The 12,703-nt window shown below is 43.8% G+C and overlaps 1 protein-coding gene across 3 annotated transcripts in view; it reads right to left on the bottom strand.

The window, feature by feature from the left end:
• LOC105567525 (alanine aminotransferase 2) overlaps positions 1-10,858 on the bottom strand; it is a 13,629-nt gene extending 2,771 nt beyond the window's left edge. The window contains exons 1-3 of one of the 3 annotated variants that reach the window (XM_012022458.1): positions 10,742-10,756; positions 4,343-5,221; positions 529-861 (exon numbers count right to left, since the gene is read on the bottom strand). In XM_012022458.1, coding sequence (XP_011877848.1) covers positions 529-861; positions 4,343-4,681 — 672 coding nt within the window. In that variant the 5' untranslated portion in view covers positions 4,682-5,221; positions 10,742-10,756. Of the gene's footprint in view, positions 1-528; positions 862-4,342; positions 5,222-8,451; positions 8,838-10,741 lie in introns of those variants that run through there. The other 2 variants (XM_012022459.1, XM_012022460.1) reach the window with 2 other exon arrangements.
• Positions 10,859-12,703: the final 1,845 nt, after the last annotated feature.

The following is a 12,703-nucleotide window of genomic DNA, read 5'->3' as shown; positions in this document are numbered from 1 at the left end:
CCCACTGCCCAATTTAAACGTGCGGCGAGATCGATCGATCGTTACAACTCTCTGCGCGCCTAGTAACGATCGATCGATCTCGCTGCACGTTTGAATTGGGCAGTGGGCCGGCCTAAGACAGCGATTTTTAATAATTAATAACTCGTTAACTATTGCAAAACCTGCAAAGTGGTACAGGACTTTTCGACTTAGTCTAATCCACTCTATCCCACAATAAGCGTTGATGCGGGTATTACATAACACCCTGTATAGCTAGTATCCTATCGGTACAAAATGGCAAAATTTAAAGTGCAAATTTCAATTTTACATTCCGCGCGTTGCGTAAAAATCACTATGCTATTCGCATAAAACAACTTTTCATTTTTATTATTAGATAAAATAGCAACAAGTTTGCAAAAAACTTGTCAACTTTTCCCAGTGTGCCTTACTCATCTCTCATTTTGGCATCTGTCAATCTGTTCGGAACGTTACTAAATGGGCTAAATCTGCTTCCAATTTCGAGAAGACAAAAGAGACGCCTCGGCGTACCTTGATACCGTCGGAGGCGCCGTTCGAGAGGATGATGTTGTGGTAATCGCAGGGGATACCGCCATCGCGGTCCTGGATGTACTGCGCGACGTCTTTGCGAACGCACTCGATACCGGCGGACTCCGAGTACGAGCCCACGCTGCCGCCCTTGCAGCCCCCCAGGATCATCCGGGCGCGAGCCTTCGCGTCCTCCGGGTAGCTCGGGTCGTCGAGCAGATTCGGCGAGACCGTCAGGGTCAGCACCTGCCGCAGGAACGTGATGGGTTGCTGGCCCATCGCGTGGGCATCGCCCACGTTCGCTTTGATCACCTCCTTGAAGGGTTTTTCAACGCCCTGCAAAGAGAAACGATCTTAGATCTCCGGTCGCGATCCTCGGATTTATTTTTCAAACGTCTCCAAGTGATTGTAAGCTACACAAACCGATTAAAACGAGCGGTGAAGTTTTACGCCTTATCCGAATCTTTGAAGCGGACCTGCAATTTTCGATCGCTTACAATTTTAATAAATATTTCCGTTTCAGCTGTTGTTTCTGAGAAAAATTGAAACCCTAATATGTGACATTCTTCAGTAAATTATAATGAAGTAAAGAATAATACTTGTAACAAAAAAATGACAAATATTTTTATATGCGTATCTCTGAAGCGAAAATGCAACTCATTTCCGATCGCTCACAATTTAAATAAATATTTATATTTCAGCTGTTGTTTCTGAAAAAAATCGACACCCTAATATGTGTCATTCTTTGGTAAACTAAGGTCGGTATTCATAGTCAGATCTTATATTCAATACCGTCTTAAGATCATCTTTCGATGCTCCATAGCCAATGAAATGTTCCATGCAGCATCTTTAGATAAGTTCAAGGCGGTCTTGAATATAAGACCCGACTATAAATACCGGCCTAAGTGAAGTAAAGAATAACAGAGGACAGTCCTCTATTATGAGATAGGTTTCTAATATGAGATAGTAGGTTTTCAACACCCAAATTCAATCGCAAATCTTCTTTCGCAACTATTACACGATCTAACAATGAATTTTCCACTAAACAGATTTCCTCCGGATTTGCTCCAAGGGCAATAAATTACGATGCCTAGTAATTTAACAAAAACCCCGCTATCCCATATTAGGATCCTCTCGCATAACAGAGAATTTTCCTCTACTTGTAACAGAAAGATGCGAAATATTTTTATGCGCGAATTGTATACGTATACGAGAAATACAGATTATCTGCTAGAGGAAACAATTTCAACCTGCTATACTGGGTAAACTTCGCACTGTGCAACTACGTCATCGGCGAGCGTTACGCAATTGTATGTGAAACAGGCGCGAGAAACGCGAGAGCACGCACGCATAGCAATGGTGACATTATTCAGCGCATAATTGTACCGATGAATAAAAGGCGTCTCATTTTTCCAACAAACCGGTCGTTCGCATACGGGAGAAGTTGACACTCCTGTTTTTCAAACGCATTTTCGCGGATGCGAGACATGAAAAAAGGACCCTGGACGCGCCGTAATCAACGGAATCGGAACCGCGCGCTCTGAGCAGACGTCTCCGCAGAGGTGCGTTTATTTCGGATATACTCCGTACAGGTACCGCAAGAAGCGTCGTTCACGGGGAAAACGTGCTTCCGGGAGACAAAAGCCCCAGCTAGCACGGGAGATTCAAGGGAAATTCTTCCTGAATTCCCGGAATTACGAGGTGAACTCTTTTCCCGTCCCATTTCGGTTCTAAGAGCATTCTTAAAAGTTTAAAAAAAATTCGCTTTTATGTCACCAATTCTGAGAGCTCTTTTTCGGGCGGAAAAAGAATTCGCGCCCGGAAAGCTATTCCTTTGGAGCTTATTTCGAGCAGATTAGGCTAATTCGTAAAGAATTTCGAAAAGCGAACGCTTATCGAGTTCACAACGAACACTTGTGTTCCTCGGGAAGATTGCATTTCGTTTCCTCGCCTTCGGTCTTTTCGATTTCACGCAGACGAAAGTCCCCTATCATGGGATAGGCTCCTAATATGAGATAGCGGAGGTTTCTGCTAAATTGATCGGCATCATCTATTGGTTCCACCATGAATTCATTGTCCTCGGAGTGAAATCTGTTTAGCGGAAAATTGATTGTCAGATCGTGCGATCGTTTCGAGAAAAGATTGGTGATTGAATTTGGAAGTTGAAAACCTGCTATCTCATATTAGAATCCTATCTCATAATAGGGACTTTCCTCTGTGTCTTTTTCAGTAAAACTAATGCCCGCATTTTGTTTTCCACGGGTGTGCGTTTCTGTTAGCAGTAACGCAGCCGCGCGAGCCGCGTCCCGAGTCAGATAACGCGATAAGAGGCTTCCATATGGGTGCGAATTCGTGTAACGCCGGAATAAATGAGAAAGTCGTTCCGCCCGTGGCGATCGACGTCGTGACGGTCTCACGCTCGGCGACACGAATGCCCGAAAACCGATCACGGTGTCGCACGGGTGACGACATATCGACCACAGTTATGCGTCAAATTAATATTCCTCGTTCACCGATACGCATTATCGCACAGTCGCGCGTTAATCTTTACGCAGATAACAGCTCTGCACTGCACAGTTTCCGCGCTTTGTTGAAACTTTTCGTTTTCTTATCGGTAGAAGAAATAATTTGAACGAGCGCTCATTGGGTCGGCTCCAAAAATATTTATTAATCGCCGACAATTTACGCATTGTGCGCTCGCATCTATATATTTCGTTACGTGCGCGAGAAAATTCGACCGAATGTTTAGAGGAAGGTCCCCTATTATGAGATAGGCTTTTAACGTGGCACCGCAGGTTTTCAACGTGCCAATTCAATCGCAAATCTTTTTTCGCGACGATCCCACGATCTACCAATGAATGTTCCACTAAACAGACTTCACTTCAAGAGCAATAAATTCATGATGGTGGGACCAACGGATGGAGACGTAATTTAGATCATTTAGATAACTGGGATAAATATCTAGACAATGCTAATAATTCGGGAGAGATAATTTAGGTGAATACTCAAGGGTAGGTAACTTTGTTCTAACTTCGTCCTGTTCTACCGTTTTCTAAATTTACTCACTAAACGTCTTACTGATTTTTAAATTCTTCCATGCCTTTTCTGAAATTTCAAATTCTTCTATGCTAATTTATTACACGGCTCATTTTTCGAACAGATAACTGGCGCCCAAATCCATATTTTTAACAAAATGTAAATCACGCGCTCAATACTTTTTCATAACGCACGATTTTGCGTGTTTAAGAGCACAATTGGTCGTGGGTCCAATTGTGAGATTGAGATCTCTCCCCTGATTCCAGTATCGCTTCTCCCGTTAGCCATTGACCGCCCGTTAACGTCTCGCTTAACGTCAGGAATCCCATCCAAGATATCTCGCGTCGCTCCTCGACGACGTTTATCGCGTTTCGCTCATACGCGCAAACCCGCGGGCGCGCTTATCTTATCTGCCGCGCGCGGGGAATAAAGTTTAACGATTTTGAAATAAACATATTCTCCGCTCATCAAGCTCCATTCGCACTTCACAGTTCGAGTCTCAATTAGCGATTATTTCCCCCTCCTCCTCCTCCACCACCCCCGATACTTGGCGTTTCACCATGACAACCTTCGCGTGCCCGTCACCGAGCCCATCCCTCTCGCCCAACCCTCTCCTTCGGTTCACCCGACGTGCCCACTCGACGGAAGGTAACCGCAAGCGTTTCCGTGCGTCCCGTAATACGTCACCGCTATAATATGCACGCGCGTTCCTCTTTCGCACGCGCACAGGGACTCTGGAGGAAGCTCGTCCTCGACGACTCGGTTCACAGTGGACTCTTACCTTCTGCAGCTCCTTCTCGATCTCGAGCGCCCTGATGAGCAGCGGCCCGCGCACCGCGTACTCCATTTTACGCAGGTTCTCGAAGACGTTGTCCTCGGTGAGGACCTTGCTACGCGGGGCCGCCGCCGCCGCGGTCGCTGCGCTCGACGCCATGCCGCGACACGGAATAGCAGCCGGCTGGAGTAGCACGGAGGACACCGGCGCGTCTACCATCCCTACCCCTCGGCCAATCAGCGCCCCGCCGCCACCGCCGGCACTCTGTCTCGCCGTTGCCGCCGTCATCGTCCTCGTCGGCCAGCCGCCGGCGATCACGGCGTTCCGCAGACGCGCGTGCGACATGTCTACCGTCTAGTTACCCTCCTGTTTCTTTCTCTTTTCGACCAGTGAAAGTAGACTCGCCGCTCTCTCTTTCTCTCTCTCTGTTGCTTACTTATCACTCGTTAATTAATGATGAACGCGCTTTCTCTCCTCTACCGTCCGCGCTTTTCTCTATCTCGCGCCGCTCATCGCCGACCGCGCGCGCGGAAGGTACCTGCGGGTCGATCGTTTCCGCTCCCCGACCCCGCAGAGACGGCGCCCGCGAAATCGAGGAGGATCGAGCGAGAATCGACGTGCGGGAAATCGCGCGCGCACGCACTGTGTCACTCGAACGCCTCAAGAACGATCGTCCGCGGACTGCGGGCGAGGAGGGCGAGGGGGCGCGGGGTGGTGCGGAGTAGAACGCGTGGAGGGAAAAGGGGAGGACGCGCGCCGGCGATGCTGACGGCGAGGCGAAGTTCGATCCAAGTCGTCCACGCCACCTGCGAAAGCGCGTCGCCGCGACGTCGACGATCCGGAGGGGGCCCGCGCGAATACGAACGCCCGCAGAGGCTCGTGGTCCTGCAAAAGAAAGAGACAGATTGAAGCCGGACCTCGCGCGAACCTGAGAATCCGCTTTCCAGAATCTACCGCTCCGTAATAATGAATTGGAGTGAAAGTTTCACTCGAATCATCATGTCACCGGCCACTTCACTCCGCTCGAGTGAATTGATCTTGTAAGACACAAAGTGAAGAAGTTCACTTTTAATTTTTAAGCGAATTGATCTAAGACACAAAGTGAAGTTCACTTTTATTTTTTAAGCGAATTGATCTAAGACAAAGTGAAGAAGTTCACTTTTAGTTTTTTAAGCGAAGTCGTCAGGACTCCAGAATACGCCTCCAACTTGAAGTACGGCATTCAGCCGCTAGATGGCCGCCGAACTCGCAAGTAAGATCACGATAGCCCGTCACGGACCGGGGCGGTTATTTCGCGATTCAACATCGTGACGAGTCGGTTTCCGCTGGGTTGGCTAAATTTTGGCCCATACACCAGATACTAGACCAATGTTTAACCAATGTTTGGTCAATGCATACTGTGCTACTATGGGGTGTTGCCTTTGGGACAATTCTACACCGTTCGAATTGACGCAAAATGGAAAAGCACACTTAATGAAAAACGATTGATAGAAGAAACGTCGCTTTGATGTGGACGTCTTTCCGACCAATAATTTCTCGCTGAGATAATTGTATTTATACAACTTCGTGTATTCGAATGGAACGATCTCTCGCGCGTCGAAAGAAAATCGACAGTGGCTAGATCGATCGTTTACACGGAGATTCGCGCGATCGTCAAAGCTATCTACGCAAGGCAGTATCAATTTTACGATCTATTGTTGTGCAGATGAGTATTGGAGCATATTTAGGTCATTGTGATGATGTTCGATTATTTGTTCCATCGACCACGTCGCGAGACAATTGCGGAAAACAATTTCGCAGCAGCAGACGAGAGCATTATTTCGTAATATACGTGCGCTTATTTTAAGAACACTTATCTACACAACACAAATCACTTGAGTGTAATACCGTGCATATTTTGTGAAGTAAATTGCATTTATATCCGTTTAAACATGTACAGTGTCAGACGGTGAAAACAGTCGATAATGTCTGCGCTCTGTAATTATCGAGGATGGACGGTGGAAAGAGAGAGAGCTGGGGACACTGAATAGTCACGAAATTTATCCAGAATTTCTAATAGTATGTACCTTGTCGACGAAAACACTGATTACGAAACGCGCTGTATTCAGATATTCGTGTATCACGGTCGTAAAAATCTGCATAGGTAAGTGTAAGATGGTATTCATAGTCCATTTTTACACTCAACATTGCAAATCGGATGCTAAGGGATTTTAAAGCGCTGAAACATTGTTCCCTAGCGAAAACAATTTCTATAAATAACTACAAAAAATGACTTGAAATAGAAATTTGTAGAAATTTTTATATCTTCGTTGGAACATTTATTTCTTGTAAAAATATCTACGAAATAGTACCACAAATTGCATTGCTCTCAGATCACGAAATTATTGCAAGTAGCATTTCATGAAAATGTACAATATTGTAAAAATTAGTACAAAACTTTACTAGTTTTAAAAATTGGAGAAACAACAAAATCTTAATGAATTAAAACAGCATTTTTATATTGACTTTTATAACACTTTTTTAATTTACGTAAAATTTCCTAGAATCTTGCAGTTATATTTAATTTTTTTGTAAAATTTTGTAAAATTATTGCTGGAAGGGCAATGTTCGACAATGTGGAGAAGAATTAATGAGAAAAATGTAAGAGACAAATGCGGGAGACAAAATCTCAGTAACTATCTTTTTTTACTACCTACTTGATTTATATAATGTAATATGTTCGATAATGTATCTGATAACAGCGTTAGCTTTACTTTTTCTTATCGCGTTTTTTAGTGACATTGTATGTTTTACGTCAAAACAACGGAGTACTTAATGATCTGTTTATTTTATCTGCTATTTCCGAGGGGGAAACCGCTGACCAAAATCTTGTACACCAATGCCCACTAATGCCCAGTGGGCATTACTTTATCTTATTATCTTCATTTATCTTATTTATCTTGTTTTATCTTATTTTATCTTATTGTATCTTATTTTATCTTATTTTATCTTATTTTATCTTTATAATACCTCAGCAAGACGTAATGCCCCAAAAATGCCCTAGTAATGCCCGGTAATGCCGCAAATCTGTACACCACAATACCCTCAGCGGTTTACCCCTCGGCTATTTCTGTAATGATACTAGACAAGCAGACTTTTCCAAACAGAAAACTTATGTGCGACAAGTTTTACACAAGTGTATACATCGTAGCAGATTGCAGAAATATTGTGGCAACATTTATAAAAATTCATAAACTATTCTACTTTTTTTTCGAGGAAGAAACTCAGAAAGAAATTAAAAAGAAAATTAAAAAATTAAAAAGAACAATTGAAAGGAATACAAGCTGTAACGGAAACACTATTATTCCACGTGTCATTCAATTATCACAAGAACAGTTTACTTCCAATTTTAGTAATACTTATAATTTGTATTCTTATCACACATAATGCACCAAAGACTTCAATTTCCTTTAACCTGCAAGATAATAAAGATTTGAAACTATTCTAAACTGTTTAGAAGTAAACGGTTTGAAAGAATAACTTACGAAAGTACGAACCGTGTAACAAGGATGTTACACGAAAAAACGAAAGTAGAAAAATAAAATAGAACAAAAACGGTTCTTAATTCTTTAAAATGACAGTATCTCTCTTCTCAAGGCTATATCTTGAGATGACCTTAAATATAAGATCCCAGGTAGTATAGAGAATCTAAAAAGAATTCATTGTATTCAGAACAACTTTAATTTAAGTCGAAAGGTATACATGGAATCCTTTTAAAACTACCGAGGACAAATTCTTTTGAATTTATTTTTTTTTAAACAAGTGAATCCTTTTTAAATTCATAATGATTACCTGTACTATTTGAGATTGGTTTGTCATCTATGCAGAGTAGAAGAATATAAATGTAGAGAAAAATATTATCTCGAAACCCTTCGACTTTCGGTAAAAAGAATTGTTAGACGACATTAGGCTGGCGGTATATTTGTTTGATTCCGACGTTTCGACCATGCGGGTTGCGGCCCTTTTCAAGGAATTTAATAATCTACAAGTTTCTTAGAGGACGGTGCAACTTAAAAATGTATCGATTACAGCGTGAAATCAGTCAAATTACGAGCCAAGTGAAATTTTTTACTTACAAATACTACGTCATCGATATTAAAGTAAAAACGCAAGTTTGACATCCATCTCTGGGCGTCACTTGGAGAACTATGTTCGAAGGCACGTTCATCCGACGTAACGAGCACAGTAGGACTAAAGTCTAAAGTGGTGTAAAGAAGATACGGAGAACATATCGATAAATAAATAACTACACAAACGAAGTCGAAGTCAGATAAACGACTTTCGTCTGTTCTTCGATAACAGCGTCGAAGGGGACGTCCGGTTTCACTACACGCATCTTTGTGAAGACCATTACACGCGGCGGACGCTTGTGTAAACAGACTTCCCACGATAATTACCGCAAGCCCAAAATTGCCAGAAGGTCACGCCAGAGCTAGTATTCGCAGCGGCGCGGAAAGCGCGAAACGAGTTTCGCGACTGGACCGTCTCCCCGAACATCAGCTTTGTTGTGAGCGAGCGAGCCGCGAAGCGCGCTTGCGCGTGCACTCTTTTGGTCTCTCTGCCGCGAATCGGAGATCGATGGCCACTCTCGGAAACAATGATTCTTGAAGCGCATTCGAGGAGCGAAAGGACGACACAATATAAATTGTCATAAATTGTAAAATTCATTGTAAACGCAAGACCGCATTTGAAATGGACCTTGTCTTTCGCGGGCTCGCACTCTCCTCCTATTCCTGCATCTCCCCGTCTTGTTCTGCTCATGTATCTCTTACCATTTGCGACTTTTTACATCCAATTAAACGCCAATTAAGTTCAATCCAATTTTTTCAAAGGATTAGAAATTAAACGCACGTAGCATGAGACAAATATAGTTGGTGACAAATAAGTCTACATATTATTCTTTTACCAACTGCACGTTTCTGCATTTTTCTTCCCACAAGCAATCCTTTATCTCTCAACTTTTATACTCTTCTTACGTTTCATTTTATGCTTGTAATGACATCCTATTTTGCATTAACGATGTCGGTCATCGAAAAGATTACGTCATCAAGATGTCGCAAAGAAAAATTACGTTTTTTCTGTGATTCAAGATACCAAAACGAAAAACTACAAAATATACAAATTAATGAAGTTCGTAAGGCTCGCATGTGATAAACATAAATTTAAAAGAATGAGGATTGAAGAGCCGTAACAGGATGTTAAATGTCTAAATTTTTCGCAATGAATTTACAATAAGAGTTATTTCGACATTTAACATCCTGTCGCGGCTTATTCCTTCAAATTTATGTTTACAAGATATATATTCGCATGCGGAAAAATTAAGACAAAATATAAAAAGTATCTTCTAAAAACTTCTCTTCTTCGATATTTATACGCAAGCACATTTTTAACAGCCATTTAGAAAATACTTTCTCGGCAATATTATAACATTTTTTTAAATATATCTTTCAAAAGTACAGACGTATCTGCTGAAGCGGACTTATTGTATATAAATATAGTAAATAAAGCCGGAAAGAGCCTAGCGCTAATGCAATCAGAATCATCGCCGAGAGCCAAGTGGTCGCCGAGGTCACGGTTGCTGTACTATGAACCTTAAACAATCGCGCTGAATACGTAAAATTATAAACCGATAGCCAAGCGACCTTATCTGGTCGATATAAGCCGTGAATATTAATCGCGAATAACAAGACGCGCCGCGCGTCATCGTTGCCTGTGACGAAAATAATCCGCCGCGACGATCGTGCGTCGGATCGCCAAGCCGTTTCCGACAAACGAGCGGCCGCCGATCGCGAGCGCGCGCCGATTGGCGATTTAAGGCCCGGTTTCACCAACGTCGTTTAACTTTAAGCTTAGCTTAATTCGTTCCGTGTATCTTTCCAACTGTTACTGTAGATAGAGACAAACGTGAATTAAACTGAGATTGAAGTTACACGACGTTTGGTGAAACCGGGCCTAAGGCCGCGTTTCACTAACGTCGCGTAGCTTTAAGCTTGGTTTAATTCACGCAAGTTGAACAACCCAGCGATAGATAACTTGTCAATTGGCATCGATCGACGAATGATTTCTCACTGGGAACGTTGGTGAAACCGGACCCGAGCGCGCACTCGCGTCCGGGACACTTCCGGGACACCTCGGATGGATGCCACCGTCGAACCTGCGAGCGACACAGGGCGGGCAGGTCCACGGTCGGATCTTATATTTAAGACCGCCCGAAGCCTCGAACAGTCCCGAGGTTCCGTCCAGCCGACGAAACGACCGTGCAACATCCCGACCCGTGAACAATCCATGATCCATCGCGCGAGGCGTTCGTCGCGAAGGGCGGTCGAGGGACTTTAAAACATCCGTAGGCTCGAAGAGTGGACTCACCCTTTCTCTCGACGAGCACTCGCAGACCGCCGCGTCGTCGCTCTCACGCACTAACGCAACTACGACCGCGACCCCGCATTTTCCGTTTATCGCTCCTGTCATATTTTTAGCGAGCGCCTTATGTAAGTGCACGTGGGTGAGCAGGTAGTCGGGAGCCACGTCATCACCCTCGGCCGGGAAACAATGCGTCGCGCGTTATGCGTCGCGTTTACGCGACGCATTGTTTCCCGGCGGCAATGAGAACCAATAACTCCGATAAGTAACCGCTGGGAGTTCCGGTCCCGATTGACAATGTAAATGTTCCTTTAACGCGCGACACGTTCAGACGCGGCGACCCTGACTCGCGGAAGACGCCACGAAATCTCGCGTCACTTGTTCCCCTTCGTCGAAAACTCGACGAGACCACCTCCGCGAGACTTTTCCTGTTTTTAATATCGATATATCTTGATACCATATCTCTACAAGCGTCACGCGAGGACGCCGTTGAGATTTGACATTGCAGAATTAAGCCAACGGCACACGATACTACTTTTCCTGCTGGATTGCTTGCGAGAGCCAATCAGAATTTAGCCTTAAGTCACCTGATCGAAAACTCTGCATCCTCATTGGCTCTCGTAAGCAATCCAGTGCGAGAGCCAATCAGAATGCGGAGTTTTCGATCAGGTGACTTGAAGCTAAATCCTGATTGGCTCTCGTAAGCAATCGAAAAAATATAACAGTGTCGCGTGCCGTTGACTTTAGGGGATAAAATTCTGTCACATCGGCATAATTTTACAAGCGACAGTTGTAATTGAAAAATTATTTGCGCCTCGGCGTACTTGCAATGTGAAAAATTAATTGGCGGATAGCAGAAAGATTGAGAAATGGATATTAGAACCGCTTTCGATGTTTACGTAGCATCATAATTAAGATGGACCCAGGTTGGATTATCTCTGATGAGATTAATAATGATAACAGAAACGTGTAAACTTCTTTGCCAACGGTAAGCAAAGAAGCTTAGGCGGTAATGGTATTAGTAAAACACGAGAGGTAGCAACACCTGTCCGATTAATCGCAGCGTCTTCGACCGCAGGATGAGATTGTTCCTAATCTTCGATATTTCTTTCAATAAAAAGAAGGGTCTTTAGTAAGAAAATGCTTTTTTTCTTATGTTTTTAGACACCGCAGCTGGAGAGATTCTTAGCGCTGCGTCTACCACCTTCTCGAAAAAAAGGGATCTCTTTAATCCTAAATCGTTGTCTTCTAATTGATTACTTCAATGTGACTGTTATATGTAATTTATAGCCTCTCAGCATCTGTTCGATTGCTGTTTATCATTGTATTTTCAATTTTAAATCAGAGGCTGCAAAAACTGACTCGTCGATCGATGTCGATATCGTTCGGCAAATCATTTCTCACTGGTTACTTTCCGCACCATTTATTTCCTTCCTCTCGATTTTCATTTTCGCGCAGCGAAACGTTCCTGAATTAAGTTGCACTTAAGGTCTCTCACAAACTGTATAACTTAGTATCGAGAGATTCTAATTGAAATGGAAATTGTTGCGCATTCCTCACCACGATTTGTCCAATCTTCCCTTCGTCGGGGCAATATTTTTTATTATCATTACGAATACGCGTATCTCCGCATGGTGACAAGAATTGAAGCGAACCGGCGCACCCTCTCAACGGGATTTCCCGTTGCACGCGACGCAAAAATTTCTCGTTCTCCCAACAGCTTCACTCGCCGCCGATCGCTATTTTTGGCACGGCGTACGTGCTTCTGCCGTGCCAAGTTCGCGCAAGCCGCGGAACGTTCCGTTCGTTCTCCGCCGCGACGAATCTACCGGCGCAGATTCGCCGTCACGACGACGCTCGCTTATAATCGCAGACAGATTCGCGCCCGCAAAATTTCATCCGATAGCACCGCGCCACCTGATCTGCATCCCAAAATAAATGTAACATTGAATTTTGAGGAGCCAGGAA

The sequence above is a fragment of the Vollenhovia emeryi genome, unplaced genomic scaffold (genome assembly GCF_000949405.1).
Source record: "Vollenhovia emeryi isolate VEMERY1.0 unplaced genomic scaffold, V.emery_V1.0 DF939137.1, whole genome shotgun sequence".
NCBI classification, from domain to species: Eukaryota; Metazoa; Arthropoda; class Insecta; order Hymenoptera; family Formicidae; genus Vollenhovia; species Vollenhovia emeryi.
The sequence above is the reverse complement of the archived record's forward strand: the minus strand, read 5'-3'. Positions and strand labels throughout refer to the sequence as shown.